Raw genomic sequence first — 20833 nt, forward strand, 5'->3', positions numbered from 1 at the left:
ATGAGAGCAGTGGGTTCTCTGAAATAGCATGAAGTGAGGTCTGCAGAGTTGTTCATCCTCACTGCTGAGACCTGCTGGGAAATGACTCTGCTGGCTGCTGTCCTTTGGTGGTGGTGTCAGGAATAAGAGGTAAGACACCCCACCTCTCCTGCCTAATAGGAGGTGTGTTTTACTTACAGTGATTTCATTGCCTACATAGGTTGGAGCAGGCAAAGCTAAAATTGCACTGGTTTTTTAAATATGTGGTTTTCATGGTTTACAGGGACGGAATAAATATCATAATGTCATTCCCTAATGATGTGTATTCATGATGTGACCCGCCCAGCGCCCCGAAGTCCTGCTGGCCACAGGCACATAGGACCTGCCCATTCCAGGCCTCTCTCAGGACACTATGTAGAAACATTCTTAGTTCTTCGTCACGTCACAAAAGGATAACTTGAAAAGGACTGAACTTCCATGATGCAGTGAGACTTCCATGCATTTCTAGCATATCGTCCTCAAAAAGTTATGTACAATTATAAATGATATACAGTGAGGCTCTGAAAGGAATATGTTTTCATCTTATTAAAGAAGGCAGAGGAGTTCCTGCTGCGGCATAGCAGGTTAAGAATCTGACTGCAGCGGCGCAGGTCATGTAGAGGCATAGGTTCGATCCCTGGCCTGGCGCAGTGGGTTAAAAGATCCGGCATTGCTGTGGCTTGGACCCGACCTGGGAACGTCCATACACCTCAGGTGTGGCTGTAAATAGAAGGGGGAAAAAAAGAAGGCTAAAACTCTTAGGGAAAGAGGAAGGAAAGGAGGGAGGGAGGGACAATGGAAGGAGATGGAAGAAGAAAGGGAGGAGGAGAGAGAAGAGAAGAAAGGAGAAGAGAAAAGAAAAAAAGAAAGGACAAGAGAAAGGGAAAAATAGAGGCGAGGAAAGGAAAGGAAAAAGGAAGAGAAAGGGAAGAAAGGAGACGAGGAAAGACCATCTTAGAGCATCATCCAGAGTGTGCTGGGTTTTTCAGGAGGACTGTCTCCTCTGAGGGGCTGTACAAATGCTCAGCACCCCAGAAACCCCTTTGCTCTCTGCTTCCTGCAGGATTCTCTTCCTTTGTACTGAAGATCCCCTGTTGAATTGGCTTAGTGTCTTTCGTCTGTATTTTCTCGGACCACGAGATGGCGCAGGCGCTGTTTTTACCCATGATTCAGTGCCCCCTTGGCAGGAAACAAAGATGCTCTCTTTTGTGCTAAACAATCCGCAGCACACTCCCTGAAGCCACAGAAGTCATCTTTGTCCTTGTCTGATACTCAGTATCACTCCAAGTTTGATATGACAGACATATTCATGTACCTCAGAGTACTTAATGAACATGGGCGCTGCACCAGGGTGGGTGCCCGGTCATTGGCTGGCAGCAGAAGATGCAGATACTGGAGTTCCCGTTGTGGTGCAGTGGAAATGAATCCGACTAGGAACCATGAGGTTGCGAGTTTGATCCCTGGCCTTGCTCAGTGGGTTAAGGATCTGGCGTTGCCCTGAGCTGTGGTGTAGGTTGCAGACACGGCTCCGATCCTACATTGCTATGGCTGTGGTATAGGCCGGAGGCTGTAGCTCTGATTCAGCCCCTAGCCTGGGAACCTCCATATGCCATGGGTGCGACCCTAAAAAGACAAAAGATGAAAAAAAAAAAAAAAAAAAGATGCAGATATTAACCCAGCGAAGTCCCTGCCCTTGTGGTAGACCTGCCTCTGCCAGGTCTGAGGCTAAGAGGACCAGTGGAGACCCCCGCGTGGTGGATACCTTCATAATGAGACCATTCTGAATTTAGAGTTATCCTTGAAATTCTACAGGGAGATGAGAAAGTGGGGGGAAAGCCGACCCACTGCCCCCATGTCCCGTGAGGCTCTGTCAAGGTCAGGATGTGAGTGGACAACCAAGCCTCTCCATTCGAATTCATGTTCATCACCGCCCCCCAGCCCCCCCAAACCATCAGCACTAGGGGTGCACACAGGAAACGTCTATCTTGAGGAGGATGAATGTGAAAGGAGACCCACTTAGTCCGAAGAAACGGGCTCATAGCTAGGGAATTCCAGGGGCTCTGCAACCCAGAGTTCCTTTGTAGAACATGGCAGTCATGAAATAATTTTTGTGTTATTTTACCTCTATAATGTGTGTCTCCCTCACTGAAATGTGAAGCCCCCAATCATACCCTCTTCTCAGATATATACACTGGCAGTCGGGATACAGAGGGGAAAAAAATTCCCTCCACTCACCATGGACATTATTCTAGGGCTATGTATGCTGGGAGGGGGGAGTTGAAAATATTTAGTTGTCCGCAGTGAATGAAGTGATTGTCCTTTAAACTAAGCAGAAGACAGAGTCAGTGTGTCTTGGGTCTGGAGTTCCCGAGCTTGCTGTCTGTTTCTGGCGTATGGCAGAAAGGTGCTGTAGCAGGCTGTGGAACAGTGTCACCAAGGCCATCGGGCAAGGGACAGCAGGCAGGGCCAGTGGTCAGCAGCTCTTTTCTAATCTTTACCAAACTGTCTTCTTACCATACTGTCAAGCCATTGTCTGGCCGTGCTTGATGGACGTTTTATCATGGTTGAAGTTCATCATACCATGTGTCTGAGTTTGTTCAGGCTGCTGTTACAAACGAGCGCAGACTGGAATTCCTGTAATGAACCCAGCTAGTATCCATGAGGACGCAGGTTCCATCTCTGGCCTTGCTCAGTGGGTTAAGGATCTGGCGTTGCCGTGAGCTGTAGTGTAAGTCACAGATGCGGCTCAGATCCTGTGTTGCTGTGGCTGTGGTATAGGCAGGAGCTGCAGCCCCGATTCAACCCCTAACCTGGGAACCTCCATATGCAGCTTGTGCAGCCCTATAAAGATTATATATATATAATATAGCACAGACTGAGGGGCTTATAAACTGAAATGTCTCATAGTTGTGGAGGCTGGAAGTTGAGATCAAGGCACCAGCAGAGAGTCTAGTTCCTGGTTCATAGGCAGCCATCCTTTCACTGTGTCCTTACTTGGTAGAAGGGACAAGGGAGTTCTCTCAAGTCTCTTTTTTAAGGGCACTAATCCCACTCATACCCCCAACCCCCCATGATCTAGTTACCTCCCCAAAACCCTGCCTCCCAGTACCAGCACCTTGGGGATCCAGTTTCAACATGTGAATTTGGTGGCAGGGGCGGGGTGGGTGGGACAGAAGCATTCTGACTGTGACACCATGTATTGAATATATGCAATTAAATGTTTTCTTGGAAGTTCCCATTGTGGCTCAGTGGGTTAAGAACCTGACATAGTCTCCCTGAGGATGTGGGTTCAATCCCTGGCCTCACTCAGTGGGTTAAGGACCCATCATTGCCACAATCTGCGTAGTACAGATGTGGCTCAGATCCCATGTTGCTGTGGCTGTGGTGTAGGCCGGCAGCTGCAGCTCTGATTTGACCCCTAGTCTGGGAATTTCCATATGCTACAGGTGCAGCTCTAAAAAGAAAAAAAAATGATTTCTTATTTGTAAGAGAAGAAATATTATGTGAATTGCTTTTCCCAACTGTTTATGTCCAGTATTTGGTTAAATGTTTTTAATATAATCTGGATTTCTAACATTAATAATGTATGAATATAACCATCAGCCCAAATCCAGCTAATCAGTCTGAAATTTGTAGCATCCATCTTTCTTTCTTTCTCTTTCTTTCCTTCTTTCCTTCCCTTTTTTGTCTTTTTAGGTCCACACCCATAGCATATGGAAGTTGCCAGGTTAGGGGTCAGATCTGAGCTGCAGCTGATGGCCTACGCCACAACCACAGCAGTGCCAGATCCAAGCCTCTTCTGCAACCTAAACCACAGCTCACAGCAACGCCAGATCCTTAACCCACTGAGCGGGGCCAGTGATCAAACCTGTGTCCTCATGGATCCTGGTTGGGTTCCTTACGGCTGAGCCACGATGGAAACTCCCTGCAGCACCTTTCTAAATACAGATTTGTAGGTACCAAATTGTCTCTAGTTCTTAAATCACCTCCCGAAGGTAGGTTAGCTGCTCGAAGGAGGCATTAACTATTTTAGGTCAGTAGGGTACTTTGTGATGCTGTATCGCTAAGCGCTGCCCGCCACTGGCCCTTTTCCAGCCAACTCCCTGATCGTCTAGCCTATTTTTAATATTCAGTCTCTCTGAACCAAAGTCATATCTTTCTGGAAGGTTAGACTTTTAGAGCAGTATATTAATAATTTATTACCAAATTACTGAGTCATTTGGCCTGCTTAAGTATCTAACCTAGTACCCAAAAATTATTTAAGCAGTCATATGAGAAAAGCCCAATGTTTCAGTGGAAACTTAGTAATCGTTTTAATACAGTGTCTACAGAGAAATGTAATACTTTAAAATGTAACATTTCATGCCAAAGTACTTTTCCTTTTCATTCTTGTGTCTTACCTGATATAATTCGTGCATCAGCATTTACTCTATTTTTGGAATTCCTCTTGTGGCTGAGCAGGTTAAGAACCCAATAGTATCCAAAAGGACGCAGGTTTGGGAGTTCCCATCGTGGTGTAGCAGAAACGAATCTGACTAGGAACCATGAGGTTGCAGGTTCAATCCCTGGCCTCTCTCAGTGGATTAAGGATCCGGAGTTGCTGTGAGCTGTGGTGTAGGTCCAGGACACGGCTTGGATCTGGTGTTGCTGTGGCTCTGCCGTAGGCCAGCGGCAACAGCTCCAATTAGACCCCTAGCCTGGGGACCTACATATGCCTTAGGTGAGGCCCTCAAAAGACAAAAGGCAAAAACAAAACAAAACAAAAAAAAAGGATGCAGGTTTGATCCCCGGCCTCACTCAGTGGGTTTCGGATCTAGCGTTGCTGTGAGCTGTGGTGTAGGTTGCAGATGAGGCTCAGATCTGGCATTGCTGTGGCTATGGCATAGGCCCATAGCTGCAGCTCCGATTCCACCTCTGACCCAGAAATTTCTACATGCTGCAAGCGTGGCCCTAAAAAGAAAAAAAACAAAAATTATTCTATTTCTTTTTTTTTTTTTTTTTTAATGTGCATCAAGAGTTTTTCAGAAGATCCAGAATTTGCTTCCCTTTCCCACATGCAAAAAACTATCAAGGTTAAATCAACAAATTAGGGGAAATAGATATCTGCAGACCAGCTTTTTGCAACACCAGAAATATTTTCAGAATGTTTTGTTAGACATTTCAGTTGCAACAAGAATGAACTTTTTACTTCTGTTCACAAAAGTGGTAACATTACAGAAAAAAAAAAATTGTAATTAGTACCCCCGAATTACAAAACAAAGTGAATCCAGTCCTATGTCTTCTGTCATTTTTGTGTACTCATAGTATTTTGCATACTTGAATGTATGTATTTATAGAAACAACTCAGTTTTTTATTTCTTTTTTTAACCATACTTATTAGTCTAGCCACATATTTAGATAGAAAGAAAAAGAACTTTGTTTTCCCAAAGGGTTGTACTGAAGTAAAACAAACTATCAATAAGATGTAAAAGAGTTGATTTGAATTGTGTCCTCATCACATTGTGAATCGGTCCTTTGCAAAAAGTATTAATTTAACGAGGAAATGGTATTGTGTTTAATCTAGGAGGCCAAACCTTTTTCCAGATGTTCTTGAGTAGCTGGTATTTTGGTTAATCTCATACCCCTAACCTTTGGGTATAAATGTCTATTCTCTTGCTGTGTTTGGTCTCAATTAGTACAGCTTCTGTAAATGCAAAGAAAATTAAAGGGCAAAGTCTTTCAGGAATGAAGCCATGTCCTTTTTCAGAGCGCTGGGCTGCCTTGAAGGGTCCATACAATGACCGTCCTTTTTTTTTTTTTTTTTTTTTTTTTTCTTTTTAGGCGCGGCACATGGAAGTTCCAAGGCTAGGGGTCTAAATCAGAGCTATAGCTACCAGCCTACACCACAGCTACAGCAATGCCAGATCTGAGCCTCATCTTCGACCCACACCACAGCTCATGGCAATGCCACATCCTTAACCCACTGAAAGAGGCCAGGGATTGAACCTGCAACCTCATGGTTCGTAGTCAGATTTGTTTCCGCTGTAGCATGACAGGAACTCCAATGACTGTCCTTCAATGTCTATGGATTGCTTATCCATTGCCACCTGGCACAATTCTCCCTGGAAGTCAGGGGCCAAGATCCATTGTTTGATGGCTCTGCCACTCAAGAAAAGGCCTGCAGGAGGACCTGTCATCATGTGATGTGACCTTTAGTTAGTCATAGAGAGCCCATTAAGATGTCCCTTTGAGTGAATAAGCATTGAGGTTCTGCTGTACAGCACAGGGAACTATATCTAATCACTTATGATAGAACATAATGGAAGATAATATAAGAAAAAGAATGTATATATATATATATATATGTGTGTGTGTTATGACTAGATCACCTTGCTGTACGGCAGAAATGGATAGAACATTGTAAATCAGCTATACTTTAATAAAAAATTATTAAAGAAAGGTGTCCCAGAGTTATATCTATATCAAGTTATCAGTTGCATTCCTTTTAAATTTATTTTCCAAAATGGCTTGACCAAATAGCTTCCTCCTGTGCCGGCTTGATTTTTTTTACACATTCTTTCTTTCTGGAAATTATATGGCTAGTCCTTTTTTTTCTGCTGTGAATTTAAACTATCCTCCTCGACCTGGCAGGGGTAGTGTAAAGTAGCAGTCTGTATGCAGTCATAGACAATGTCGTATTTACAATTTATTCTCAACCATCCATAAGAAACTTTTCAAGACCGTTCTTTCTAGTGGCTTTGATCTAGTGCACTCCTTGTGCAGAGGGGAATTAGCCTGGGGAATATTTGCATGACTTGCCTGTGGCTACACAGTGAGTCATTAGTTTTTAAGACTGGAAATTTACATCCCTGGAATGAAGAAGTGAAGTTAATGGGGAAAGACGCTTCCTAGAAAATAAGCTTTAGTCACAATTTCAAAGTACAGTCTTACATTTCTTGGAAGAAGAGTCCTATATCAATCTTAAGGATAATGACTTTTCTTTTTAGTAGTTTGCTTATTATGGAACATGTTTATTTAATCAACTGACTGATAGTTGACATTTGTACTATGTTAAATGAACTTGGCATGTATTGAAGTTTATGATAAAAGACCACTTGTATCTTCAGACTGAAGGTTTTGTTTTATTCTTTTACCCATGATAGCAAATATTTGTTGCCATTAACTATGAGTCAGTCAGATTGCTCTTGGTGTTTCTGTGGATGGTTTTTTTCTTTGTTTTTTGTTGTTTTTTTTTTTTTTTTCACTAAAGGAGAGACATGCTAATATTTAGAAATAGTTAAGAATGTTTAGGAATGTTCAGGAATGCTAAGGACAACCCCATACCTTGGAAGATTTTCAAGTTATAGCAAATGAGGAAGAATAGGCTCTCGTTCAAATCATATTTTTAGAGCATGTTTTCTGTGCTAGGCACTATTCTAGGCACTTGGGAAAAATGAGTGGACAAAACAGAAAAAAAAAAAATCTCTGCTCTCACGGGTGTCATATTCTAGTGGAAGGAGAGAGACACTAAACAGTAAACATAGTAAGTAAATTATGTTGCTGTTTGAAGGTAAAAGCACTATTTTTATTTTTTTTCCTTTTTTAGGGCCGCTCCTGTGGCACATGGAAGTTCCCAGGCTAGGGGTCAAATCAGCATGCGACAGCCACAGCAACGTGGGATCCAAGCCATGTCGGGAACCTACACCATAGCTCATGGCAATGCCAGATCTTTAACCCACTGAGCAAGGCCGGGGATCAAACCTACGTCCTCATGGATTCTAGTCAGGTTCGCTACTGCTGAGCCACAACAGAAACTCCACTGTTTTTAAAAAGTAGGAATTCCCTGGTGGCCTAATGGTTAGGGATTTGGTGTCGTCACTGCTGTGACTCAGGTTTGATTCCTGGCCCCAGAACTTCCCCATGCTGAGGGCATGGCCCCCAAATAAATAAAGAATGGGAAATAAAAAAATTAAAAAGTGGAACAGGGTAAGTGAGATTAGAGATGCTGGAGGGCAGTGGGGATTGTGATTTTAAACAGGATGGTTGAGGAGTTCCCATCGTGGCGCAGTGGTTAACGAATCCGACTAGGAATCATGAGGTTGCAGGTTCGGTCCCTGCCCTTGCTCAGTGGGTTAACGATCCGGCGTTGCCGTGAGCTGTGGTGTAGGTTGCAGACGTGGCTCAGATCCCATGTGTGGCTGTGGTGTAGGCCAGTGGCTACAGCTCTGATTTAGACCCCTAGCCTGGGAACCTCCATATGCTGCGGGAGTGGCCCTAGAAAAGGCAAAAAGACAAAAATAAAATAAAATAAAATAAATAAACAGGATGGTTGAGGAAGGCCTCACTGACAAGGCGACACCTGAGCCAAGAGTGAAGGAAGTGATTTTAGTGTGGAAATCTAGCGAGGGAGCCTTCCTGCTGGCTTTGAGAAACATCAATGAGCTTGGAGCGGAAGAAGGAGGCTGTGTGTGAGGGGAGGTGTGGGAGACGAGTGAAAAGGCGCTCCGGCCAGTGGGAGCAGCCAGTGGGAAGGAGAAAGAGAGTGGTTTCTTAGAAGCCCCTTTGAGAAAGTGTATAAGAGAACGGGGAGTGATATTATTTATTTTTTTATTAAAGTGTAGTTGATTTACACTTTAATTCGCACTTGTGCCAGTTTCTGCTGTACAGCAACGTGACCCAGTCGTCCATAGATATACATTCCCTTTCTTATATTAGCTTCCATCATGGTCTAGCCCAAGAGATTAGATATAGCTCCCTGTGCCACACAGTGGAACCCCAGGGCTTATCCACTCCAAATGTAATACTTCGCATCTCCTAACCCCAAACTCCCAGTCTACCCCATTCGCTCCCCCTCCCCCTTGGCAATCACAAGTCTGTCCTCTCTGTCTGTGAGTCTGTTTCTGTTTTGTAGATAGGTTCTTTTGCATCATAGCTTAGATTCCAAATGTAAGTGTTATTATATGGTATTTGTCTCTCTTTTTCTGACTTGCTTGACTTAGTATGATAATCTCTAGTTGCATTGATGCTGCAGCAAATGACATTATTTCCTTCTTTTTATGGCTGAATAGTATTCCTTTGTATAATCTACATATACCACATCTTCTTAATCCATTCCTCTGTCGATGCACATTTAGGTTGCTTTCACATCTTGGCTATTGTAAATAGTACTGCTGTGAACATAGCGGTGCATGTATCTTTTTGAATTATGGTTTTGTCCGGATATATGCCCAGGAGCGGGATTGCTGGGTCATGTGGCACTTCTCTGTTTAGTTTTCTGAGGAACTTCTATACTGTTTTCCATAGTGGTTTTACCAGTTTACATTCCCACCAACAGTGTAGGAGGACTGCCGTTTCTAGGACGGGGAGTGATGGTAAATAACCAGGTTAAATGCCACCAGTAAGTAAGATGGGCACCGAGAACTGACCATTGATTTAACCATTTATCTTGATGACCTTGAGCAGGATGGAGAGAGTGGTGGGAGAGAGTAGGCTTAAGAGAGACCCAGAGAGAATTGAAGTGAGTATGGACAACTTCTTTTAGGAATTTTTTTCCTGCAATGGAGAGCAGAGAAATGGAATAGAAGTTGGCAGAGACAATGTATACATCTAAGGATGACCTGACCCCCTTGCTGTACAGTGGGAAAATAATAAAAAAAAAAAAAAAAAAGAAAATGGTACCATTTCTATTAGAAACTTTGAATATTTTAATAAAATGCATTTATAAACTATGAAATAAATTTCATTTCTTTATGAAAATTCCAAACAGAAAGGTTAATGAAAACTAAGTTAAATCTAGATAATTTGATTTGTGCAATATTTAATATTCAATAAAGTTGGATAACTTGAAAAAAAAAATAGTGCTACAATGAAAAAAAAAAAAAAAAAAAAAAGAAGTTGGCAGAGAAAATGGAGTCCAGGGCAGAATTTCTTAGGCAGATGGAAATAATAGTAGCCTGTCATCTGCATATAATGACACTTTTACCTCTTCCATTCCAATTTGGATACCTTTTATTTCTTTTTCTTATGTGACTGCTGCGGCTAGGACTTTCGGTACTGTGTTGAATAGAGGTGATGAGAGTAGGCATCCTTGTCTTGTTCTAAAATTTGGTGAGGGAGTTGCCTTCATGGCTCAGCCATTAATGAACCAACTAGGATCTATGAGGACGTGGGTTCGATCCCTGGCCTTGCTCAGTGGGTTAAGGATCTGGCGTTGCCGTGAGCTCTGGTGTAGGTCACAGATGCAGCTCACATCTAGCGTTGCAGTTGCTGTGGCATAGACCGGCAGCTGCAGCTCGGATTTGACCCCTAGCCTGGGAACTTTCATATGCCACAGGCATGACCCTAAAAAGCAAAAAAAAAAAAAAAAAAAAAAAGTGGGAAGGTTTCAGCTTTTCTCCATTGCGTGTTATATTGGCTTATGGATTTGTCCTAAATGGCTTGTATTATGTTGATATATGTTCCCTCTGTGGGGGAGATGGCTCGGATTGTCAGTGTCAGAAAATGAGACACATGAACACGGAAGATCTCGACAAGGCTCTTTCCTTCTGCAGAAGGGCGCAGGTGCTCAAAAAGCCGCGCAAAGAAGAAAAGACCCTCCCTATTTATCCCTAATGCAGGTGGTGTAGCTGTCCCCTTCCCAATGGTCACATTCTTCTCGGTTGGCTAATTTGAAGCAAATTGTTACTGGGAGAAGAGGGAGAGAGGAGGGGGGGTTGCAGGAGGATGGTTTAGCCAAAACCTGAGCAAAACGGAGTAACCAAGATTTCCTTTGATAGAAAAGACATTATGTTACTTTCCACCATTCTCTACCCGCATTGGGAAGAATGTTTATCATGAACGGATGTTGAATTTTATCAAATGCTTTTTCCGCCTCTTTTGAGAGGATAATGTGGTTTGCGTCTTTTCTTCTGTGGATGTGGTGTATCACACTGATCTATTAGAGGGAAATAATAGCACATGTGTATGCCGAGTGGAATAATTCAGTAGGAAGACTAAAGGCAGTGATGTCCACTCAGAGTTTCTGGCAGTATCCAAACCCATAATGAATTTCTATACCCCAAATTTCCTACATGTGATGCATTCACTCCTTTTCCCTCACTTAATTGAATTGTTTTCAGCAATATTTTGAGCAAACCAACGCTCCCAGGCCACAATTTTTCTGCTTCTTGCCCATTCATTTCCATCCTCATGAATGAAAAATAATTTTTTAAGAAATTGTGTTAGCATGAAAAATATTTGTCATCTATCACCGTTAGTAAATATATATTAGAAGACTAAAAACCCTCCCTAAATACACACACATAGAGTTGTAATTATAAAGGGATAATTTATCCTATCCCCAAAATCCAAAACTCAAAATTCCCAAAAACTATTTAATTCCAAAACTATTAAATTTCCCATATTTTCTTTCTTTCTTTCTTTCTTTCTTTCTTTCTTTCTTTCTTTCTTTCTTTCTTTCTCTCTTCTTTTTCTTTTTGGCCACTCTGAGGCATATGGCCAGGAAGTGGCTAGGGATCAGATCCAAGCTGAAGTTGTAACCTACATATACCACAGCTGGGGTAACACTAGATCCTTAACTCACTGTGCAGGGCCGGGGATTGAACCTGCATCCCAGCAGCACTCCAGAGATACCACCCAACCTGTTGTGCCACAGCAGGAGCTCCTCCCATCTGATTTTAACTTTTTCAAAATGCTTCCTTTTTTCTTTCTTTTTTTTTTTTTTCTTCCCACTTTTTAGGGCCGCATTTGCAGCATATGAAGTTCCCAGGCCAGGGGTGGAATCGGAGCTGCAGGTGCCAGCCACAGTCACAGCCCCAGCCCCAGCCATAGACACAGCCCCAGCCACAGCAACTTGGGATCTGAGCCACATCTGTGACCTACACCGCAACTCGAGGCAACACTGGATCCTTAACCCACTGAGCAAGGCCAGGGATCGAGCACACCTCCTCCTGGATGCTGGTCAGATTTTTTACCTTTGAGCCACAGCAGGAACTCCTCGTTACTACTTTTTAATAACTTTGGTTTGGGTACTGAAAATTAGCAACCGTTCTTACAAGCAGAAAGATTACTCAGAAGACGTTCAAATTCCAGCCAGTTTCAGGCAAGATGAGCCACCCAAGAGGCTACGGAGGGCTGCCTTGCCAAAGTTCTGTTCATTTTCAGAGAAGAAAGGAAAGCTTAAATAGCTAGTTTCTTGATTTCCACTGTTTTCCCATTGGTCTTATCTACTTTGCACCATGGATGAGTCATGAGAAGGTGTTACAATTTTGAGATACCCTGAGGCGAGGAAAATTTCACCATAGCAAGCCACTCTCCAAGTCCTTTGCACAATACTGCCTTACACTGATGAATGAGAAACTCTCTGTTTCCTTGCACCTTCCTTGTGCCTTTGAGGAAGATCAAATCTGAGAATCTGTGAAGATGTATATGTGGGGGGTGGGGGGGGAGAGAGCAGAGAGGGGGAGGGTGCCAAGTTCCGCACAGATGGAGCTAAGAACTTGGACATCATCCTGACACATTGTGACCTTTAGAAATGGAGGGAGTTCCCTGGTGGCCTAGTGGTTAAGGATCCAGCGTTTTCACAGCTGTGGCTCCAGTCAGTGCTGTGGCTCGGGTTCAGTCCCTGCCCTGGGAACGTCTGCATGCTGAAGGCTTGAGAAGAAAAGAAAGAATTTAATTGTATATGTATAGACAGAAAAAGATCCTTCCTCTAGCACAGGGAACTATATTCAGTATCTTATAAGCTATAATGGAAAAGAATCTAAAAAAGAATATATATATGTGTATATATTTATACATATATGTGTAACTATGTACATACATACACATATGTATGTATGTATGTAGATGTGTAACTGAATCACTTTGCTATAACCTGAAACTAACACAACATTGTAATCAACTATACTTCAATTTTAAAATTTTTTTAAAAGAGAAAAAATATGTTTTCAATGACTAGAAACATCAGTTGCATGTAGGGATACTTTCTGGTTTTTATTTTTATGGATTGATGCATGCATGGAACTTAATTTCAGATTGCTAAAGGTTGATTCCTACGGATTTTTAGCTTTGCAACCTCGCTCGCTCAGGGAACTTAACCTCCAGGCCTCGGTTTTTTCATTAGTGAACATGGAGAAAATTAATGATTAAATTATACAACACTGGTGGATCAGCACAGTGCTTAACACAGTATAAGCATTCATTAAAAACTAGCAATTATTATTATCACTCATTTACATAGTCTAACCTTAATTAATTGAATCCTCGAACTAGTAACATAATACAGAACAGTCTCAAAAATATACTGACTTTTGGAGTTCCCATCATGGCATAGCAGAAACGAATCCGACTAGGAACCATGAGGTTGCAGGTTTGACCCCTTGCTCAGTGGGTTAAGGATCTGGCGTTGCCGTGAGCTGTGGTGTAGGTTGCAGATGTGGCTCAGATCCGGTGTTGCTGTGGCTTTGGCGTAGGCAGGCAGCAACAGCTCTGATTAGACCCCTAGCCTGGGAATCTCCATATGCCACAGGTGTGGCCCTAAAAAGGACAAAAGAAAAAAAAATATATATATATATATACACACACACACACACTGACTTTAGCCTTTAGGAGTTAGTCCTGGATTCAGAAGGAAGAAAATTAGAGAACTCTGTTTAAACCTCAGAAGACACAATTTTCCCAATAACGTGGAATTAACTGACAACTTAAATGCCACTTCTAATTAAGAAAATTGAATATGTGTAAGGAGTTTTTCTGTAAGGTTGTGAATTTTAAAATGTTGCCTTGCCATATTTCTAAACAAAGGATGCTGCAGCCCTCAAGCCATCCAATTACAGCCCAGACAGAGTTCCCTGAGGGAACCAGGACAGAAACAGGATGCCCGCTATCTAGCAGTCTCCTGCAATGGTGCACCCTGAGAAGACACAAGACAAGCAAGCACAGGTTACTGGCCCCAGACAGCTGAGGTGCACATCATAGAAGTGATTTCAGTGCACCCAGACTCTTGCATCTTCCTGTACATAGAAAAGCGCTAAATTGCTTAACTTGAGATAGCTGGTTTTCTTTAAATAAGGGTAATCTGTTCATGTTCTAACTACCTCATCTTTCTTGCAAAAACTCCTATATATCCTGGCTCCCCACCTTGCCTCTCTGGAGCCGTCTCTGAGAGTTACCTGAGATGCTGGGTCCAAGGCTTAAGTCCTCAGTTTTGTCCGTCTAAGAAAACATAATTCAAATTTTAGGTTGTACTTTTTTTTTTTTTTCTCCAGTTGACAGGGTGATGCTCCATAAGTGAAAAGGACCCCCAGCATACATCTTGCAGGTGTGCTTGAGTGTGTATTTGCCTGGAGAGTGAAAAAGAGGAGAAAGGAGAGAAGGCTTAAATAGATACCCTTGCAAAAGTAGCACCTTAGCCTCACTGATCTCTGTCCCCTTCTTCAAACTGCTGAACATCCCTTGTCCTCAGGGCTTTAGCATATGCTGTTCCTTCTTCCATCATCTCTTTTCTCAGAGCATCCCGAGGCTCACTTGTTGTTTCTTTATCTGTTGGGATATTTCAGCTTAAATATCATCTCAGGGAGTTCCTGTCATGACTCATTAGTTAATGAGCCCGAGTAGCATCCATGAGGATGCGGGTTTGATCCTTAGCCTCACTCAGTGGGTTAAGGATTTGGCGTTGCCATGAGCTATGGTGTAGGTTGCAGACGCGGCTCAGATCCTGCGTTGCTGTGGCTCTGGTGTGGGCCAGCGGCTACAGCTACATTTTGACCCCTAGCCTGGGAACCTCCATATGCCACTGATGTGGCCCAAAAAGACATAAATAAATAAATAAAAGTTTAAAAAATAAATCATCTCAGTTTGTCATTTTACTTCCCCATTAAAGTAGCATTTTCCCATCATCCCACATCTCAGCCTGTTCACTGCTTTCTCACTTATTTTTCTGATAGCTTTTCTTTTTTATGGCCACACCTGTAGTATGTGGAAGATCCTAGGCTACGGTTCAAATTGGAGCTGTCGCTGTGACCTACACCACAGCCACAGCCACACCGGATCTGAGCCACATCTGCAACCTATGCTGCAGCGCTTGTAGCCATGCCGAATCCTTAACCCACTGAGTGAGGCCGGGGATTGAACCTGCATCCTCACAGACACTGTGTCGGGTCCCTGACCCACTAAGCCACAACAGGAAGTCCTCTGATAATTATTTTAATTGGTCTTCTTCACTAGACTATTAAGCTCCATGATAGAAACAATGCCATATTCCCCACATTTAACTTACAGCGTTAGCACTTAAGGTTCTAAAGTCATCAGTTCTCAGTAAATGCACATGGTGTTTGGATTTGCTTTGGGATTTTTTTCCTGCCAAAATTTAATCTCTTTATCAGTATTTCTGTTAGTTACACAAAGTTTATCAGTTTTCCTCTACCTTTGAGAAAAATGAAGCTAATGTTATTGCTTTTATTTCATCAGACCAGGGATGAACTTGAGTAGATTTCTTACCGTCACCGCAGGTAAATTTTCCAGCTTAGCTAAGTGGTGGTCACGGTCACCTGTGAGATTTTCCTGATTACACGGGTTTGAATAGTGACGCAGTGACATTTGCAAACCAAAACAGACAGTATTAGTGAAAGTGGGGAGTCCCACTCTGGCACAATGGGATCAGTGGCAGCTTGGGAACCCTGGAATGTAGTTTCCATCCCTGACCCCGACACAATGGGTTAAGGATCTGGTGTGGCCGCATCTGAGGCTCGGATCTGATCCCTGGCCCAGGAACTCCATAGGCCAAAGGGCGGTCAAAAAAGAGAGAGAATGAAAGAAAGAAAGAGAAAGGAAAGAAGGGAGGGAGGGGAGCGGAGGGAAGGGAAGGGGAAAGAAAGAAAAAGAGGCAAAGAGAGAAAGAAAGGAAGGAAGAGAATAGGCTTCATCTCAGTAACCTCTCTCATTTTTGAACTTTGTGAGTCAGGAATTCTCGTTATCAGTAGACAGTTTATGGTTCTGTGTCTAAAGAAACCAACAAAGCAGAGGTCAGCAATTCATTTTCTTTCCTTTTTTTTTTTTTGTTTGTTTTTTTGTTTTTTCAGGGCTGCACCCACAGCATATGGAGGTTGCCAGGCTAGGGGTCTAATTGGAGCCATAGCCACCGGCCCACGCCAGAGCTATAGCAACTCAGGATCCAAGCCGCATCTGCAACCTACACCACAGCTGACGGCAATGCTAGATCCTTAACCCACTGAGCGAGGCCAGGTATCGAACCTGAAGCCTCATGGTTCCCAGTCGGATTTGTTAACCACTGAGCCACGATGGGAACTCCAGGCAATTCGTTTTCTTAGACAAATCCAGATGTCTTCACAGGAACAAAGTTAATTTTGCTAAACTGTGGAAAGAGATAACAGCATGAGAAATAGAAGAATCATCTCCCCCAGCCAAAACTAGCAGATGACCCAAGAAGAACTCTTTCCTCCCAGTCCTTGGCCTCAGAAGTCTATCCTGTTTTCCTTTTTTCCCAAAAGTATGGGCCTCACCATTTTGGCAGGGGAGTGCCTGTCTATCCCATGGAAGGTCATTAGGAAACAACTGAAGTCCGGCGTGCCCTTGACTTAGCATAGTCTTATATATATATGAGGAGTCCTAGGCATGAATCCTAGACATTTGAAGTCTTGAGTGTTTTGGATGGGACACAGCTTTGTCTCGAATCAGGGTAACCTTGGGGACTATGAGAAATTGATCTGGCCCAAGAGCGTTGCTTTGGGCTTCATGTAGTTTTCCTACAGAAAGAGATGACTCATTTGGGATCCAAGATGCTAGGTCTCAATAGGCTTATGACTCTTACCTCTTTGCCTTTAAAAGAACAAGTACAAGGAGTTCCCCTTCGTGGCTAAGTGGTTAACGAATCTGACTAGCAACCGTGAGGTTGCAGGTTCAATCCCTGGCCTTGCTCAGTGGGTTGAGGATCTGGCGTTGCTGTGGGCTGCGGGGGCGGGGGGGGAGAGTTCCCTTGTGGCTCAGCGTGTTAAGGATCCAGTGTTGTTGCACCTGTGGTGTAGGTCACCACAGCAGTGCAGATTTGATCCTTGGCCCAGGAACTTCCTCATGCCACAGGTGTGGGGGAACAAAAAAGATCCTGGAAACAGACATGATTGAAACAGTACAGTGCAGCATGAAAAAAGAGAACTTTTTAAATGCAAAAAAAAAAAAAAAAAAAAAGTTAAAGGGAGAGGGCGATGCTTTGTGTGTAAATAATTAACATCAATTGGAAAACACCAGAAACTGAAGAACGGAAACATAGATTAATTCAGTGAACTAAAGTTTCCTATAAGCAAAGAATACGCATTTGAAGTGAGAGTTCTGAGGATAGAGGAACATGATCCCACCTGAGCTAGACATCAGGTGCAATTTGCATTTTGGAGCTAAATGATGGGGAATAAGCATATTAAGAGGGAGACAAGGAATGTACCTGCCAGGACAAATATTATAGAAGTTCAGCTAATCGTATTGAAGGAACCCGAGAGATCAAGGGTAGGTTTCTGGACTCATGGAAATGACTGCCAGCCCTTCCTGGCTGAAGACTGCTTGAGGCAGAATGACCCAGAAAGTCCATATGGTACCAAAGGCAAACAGTGAATTAGATATGTCATTTTCTAACCACATAAATTCACACTCCTGGAAGGAAGGAGTTGAATTGCAAGGTGCTTGGTGGAAGGTGACTTTGAAAAATGCGAGAACTCTGGAGGCTAAACCATGCTACTATTTAATAGTAACCATCTTCCGGTGGGAGAATTGAAGGTGAAGGTTATTTGTGTTTCTCTGTCTACAATGGATGTATCTTCTATAATGAAATTTACTTTGAGAGTGTGTATTTCACAGATTCCCCAGAATGAAAGTCCTGTGGCTCCTGTAAGCTCCACAGTTCATAGTCACAGCTCAGACTGTAAAATAGTCAAAGGTTAACGTATTGTTGCAAATATTCAAGACCATTGCCCAAACTCAAGGTGGCGGTTTTTTTTTTTTTTTTTTTTAAACTGCTTAATTATTTAAACCTGGAAACGGGTCTCAAAATTTCTGTGTAATTAAAAGCTACATCTAATTCTTAGCAAAGGACATTTCCAATCTTAGTTCGTTCAGAAGGGAACAAGATTGCACACAATTGTGTGCCTGTGTTATGCTCTTCTCATTCCAGCTTTTTAAGAACAGAAACTCGGTGTCTTCCCTGAGGCTTGACTTGACCCTGTGGCAGCGTGATTGAGTTTAAAATACCAACACTTGTGACAATCAGGGACCTGACGTTCTTTTCGGGATACAGTTGTGCTTTCTGGTAAATTTTCTACAGTGCTGTTCCTGCTATAGGAAAGCCTCTAGGAAGATTAGGAATTCCCTAGCATATGTATTGGTGTAGAAAAACTCTTCTCTCCTTTGTGAATTTTGCTGGATCAACAACAACAAAATCAAAATGCATTTTTTATGCCCCATGCATTTTCCATTCAGTTCATAACAATGCAAGTCATCTATGTATTAATTTATGTTATGATACCCCAGTTAGGGTACATGTGCTCTATTCTCCTGTATTTCCTAGCCTTTATGTCATGAAGATTTCTTAGCCCAGAAATGAAAGGCATGAGGAAGAGGAGAGGAAAAGAGGAAGGGAGGGGAGGGGAGGAAGAGCAGGGCAGAAAAGTAAGGAAGATTTTCTTAAGAATGCCTTTCATTTGCATGAGATTTCACACAATAACCCCTCCCCCCCCCACACACACTCAAAGATGTAGTTTGGAATGCAGTGATAGAATTTAATGTTTAAGAAACCTGGAAGGGTGTATTTCTTCATGAACTTATTAAAAACCTAATTCTCTTAGTATAGGAAATTAAAAAGTATCTTTTCTTCCCAAGCTTCAATCACTTTATTTATAAAAAGAGTTTGGACTAAATTGTGCTGTCAGTCAACCAAGCTTTGCCATGTCTCTATAATTACAACGATAACAATTCACATTGTTACTTATTTTTGTGACTTTATTTGGAAGAGTAGTTTCTCAGTTGGAGAAGCAGTTCAGAGTCATTTTTGAGCTCCGTTAAACTCACTGCTTAGGGCTGTGATTACTTTCACGTCCCAATTAAATGGGCCAGTCTCTCCTGCGTTTAGTTTAGGAAGTCTCAAGCCCTTAAGAGCACTTTGGTGTTAGGGTTGATGAGCCTGATTTGATTTTGGGTGGCCAACAATATTTATTATCTATGAATCTCCCTGTGGTATGGGATGTACCTTCTGCAGCAGGGTAAGGAAAAGATTTGTGAAATGAAAAAGAGAGAGGGAGACAGGCGTTTCATCTTTGAGAGAATGTTTCATCTGAAACAGAAGCACACGAAACATCTCATGTGCCTGTTACTATAGAACCCAAAAGCCCTCTCCAGCTGTTTACACTTCGGATGCAAAATGGCAATTTGACATAGACTCACAGTGTGATGTGAGCATCTGCGTAAAAAGGCTACATGTGGAGCATGCCCAGTGCGGTGCGCGCGTCCTCCGCCCTCCCCCTCCAGATCTCTGAAGATAAGGCTTGAACTTTGCACTTGCAAATGTCACTGCATACGTTTTGCACTAGGTGGTTTTGTTTTTTTTTTTTTTCCAAAGGTTCTCTGACAGCTGATTTCTTTTAACTATCCAAGAGCAGGGATGCGAATCGGGTAATAATAAGATGCATTAAGTTTAGGACGAGTTGATGCCGGTCTTTCAATGCACTTGAAGTGTTCCTTCTTTTGAAAGCAATCGAGTGTGTGTTTCCCCTCCCCACTGGCATGAGAAAATCAGCATCTCCTTGGATCGGAGTCCTCCGGGGTAGGAAGTGAAAGCCCCGGAGGCAGAAAGGGCCGGAGAAGAGGGGGGTTTTGCCCAGAGCATGGATGGGAACCGAGAAGGGGTTCCGCAGGGCTCAGCGCGCACTGAGGATCGGTGCCCGGGGCTGCAGCTGCGGACGAGAAAGGCGCTGTCTGGCTAATGAAGGCCACCTGGATCAGGCTTCTGAAACGCGCCAAGGGAGGAAGGCTGAAGAATTCGGATATCTGTGTAAGCTCCCGGGCTTTGGTGGAGGGGAGACGGTATTTGGTCGCCGTCCCTGCCGCTGGTGCAGTCAGGGCTGTCTGGGGCTTGTGTGATTAGTAATAGGATCCTGATGGCTGGAGAGGGCGCGGGGGAGCATCCTCTAACCTGAGCTCCTTTTCCTCCACTGTGATTTATGGCCATGGGCACCCTCCCGGGCAGGTGTTGGCAGGAGACAGCGTTAAGGAGGTATCTATTTAAAGGAATGGAATGCGGTTGCTTACAGGTTGAGGGAAGCTCCCTGCTTCTTATAGCTTCTTACAGTTTTGTCAGAGAAGGTATCAGGTGAATACCCAGGTGCGACAAGGATGCTTCGGAGGAAAGTGGGAGTCATCTGTGACAGTGACATTCAAAGAGTTCAAGTTTATAAGTCGTTCCACTCGCCCTTACCGTGTATGATGAGCCTGGCTTCTTTCTAATTGTAAATTCTCACTGTATGGTGTAGCCTGATCTTGAAGCTATCCTTGAAACCCGTCTCTGCCCTGCACTGCACTGCACCACGGAGCTGGTTGAATGATTAAAAAAAAAAAAAAAAAAAAAAAAAAAAGAAGAAGAAGAAGAACTTGTTCTGGCTTCTAGAAAGGCTCCTAACTAGAACCTAAGATTTGGGAAGGAATGGTCCTCCCGAAGGCACAGCTCTCCTGGTGAGTGGGCGCAAAAGCAGAGCTCGGTTTGGGCAGCTGGTCAGCCTCGCACTGGATTATTTTCTCCTTCTTTTCAGGAATGGAGAGCCCAACCCAGGAAGCTAAGGCTCCC

At 43.2% G+C, this 20833-nt stretch overlaps 1 protein-coding gene across 10 annotated transcripts in view; it reads left to right on the top strand.

The window, feature by feature from the left end:
* The window catches only part of CACNB2 (calcium voltage-gated channel auxiliary subunit beta 2), a 565457-nt gene that overhangs the window by 385109 nt on the left and 159515 nt on the right, over positions 1 to 20833 (top strand). The window contains exon 1 of one of the 10 annotated variants that reach the window (XM_021064821.1): positions 17025 to 20044. The exons of 8 other annotated variants lie outside the window; for them this stretch is intronic. In XM_021064821.1, coding sequence (XP_020920480.1) covers positions 19976 to 20044 — 69 coding nt within the window. In that variant the 5' untranslated portion in view covers positions 17025 to 19975. Of the gene's footprint in view, positions 1 to 17024; positions 20045 to 20071; positions 20722 to 20833 lie in introns of those variants that run through there. One more of the 10 variants, XM_021064824.1, reaches the window with a different exon arrangement.

This window comes from Sus scrofa, chromosome 10, assembly GCF_000003025.6.
Source record: "Sus scrofa isolate TJ Tabasco breed Duroc chromosome 10, Sscrofa11.1, whole genome shotgun sequence".
Taxonomy (NCBI): Eukaryota; Metazoa; Chordata; class Mammalia; order Artiodactyla; family Suidae; genus Sus; species Sus scrofa.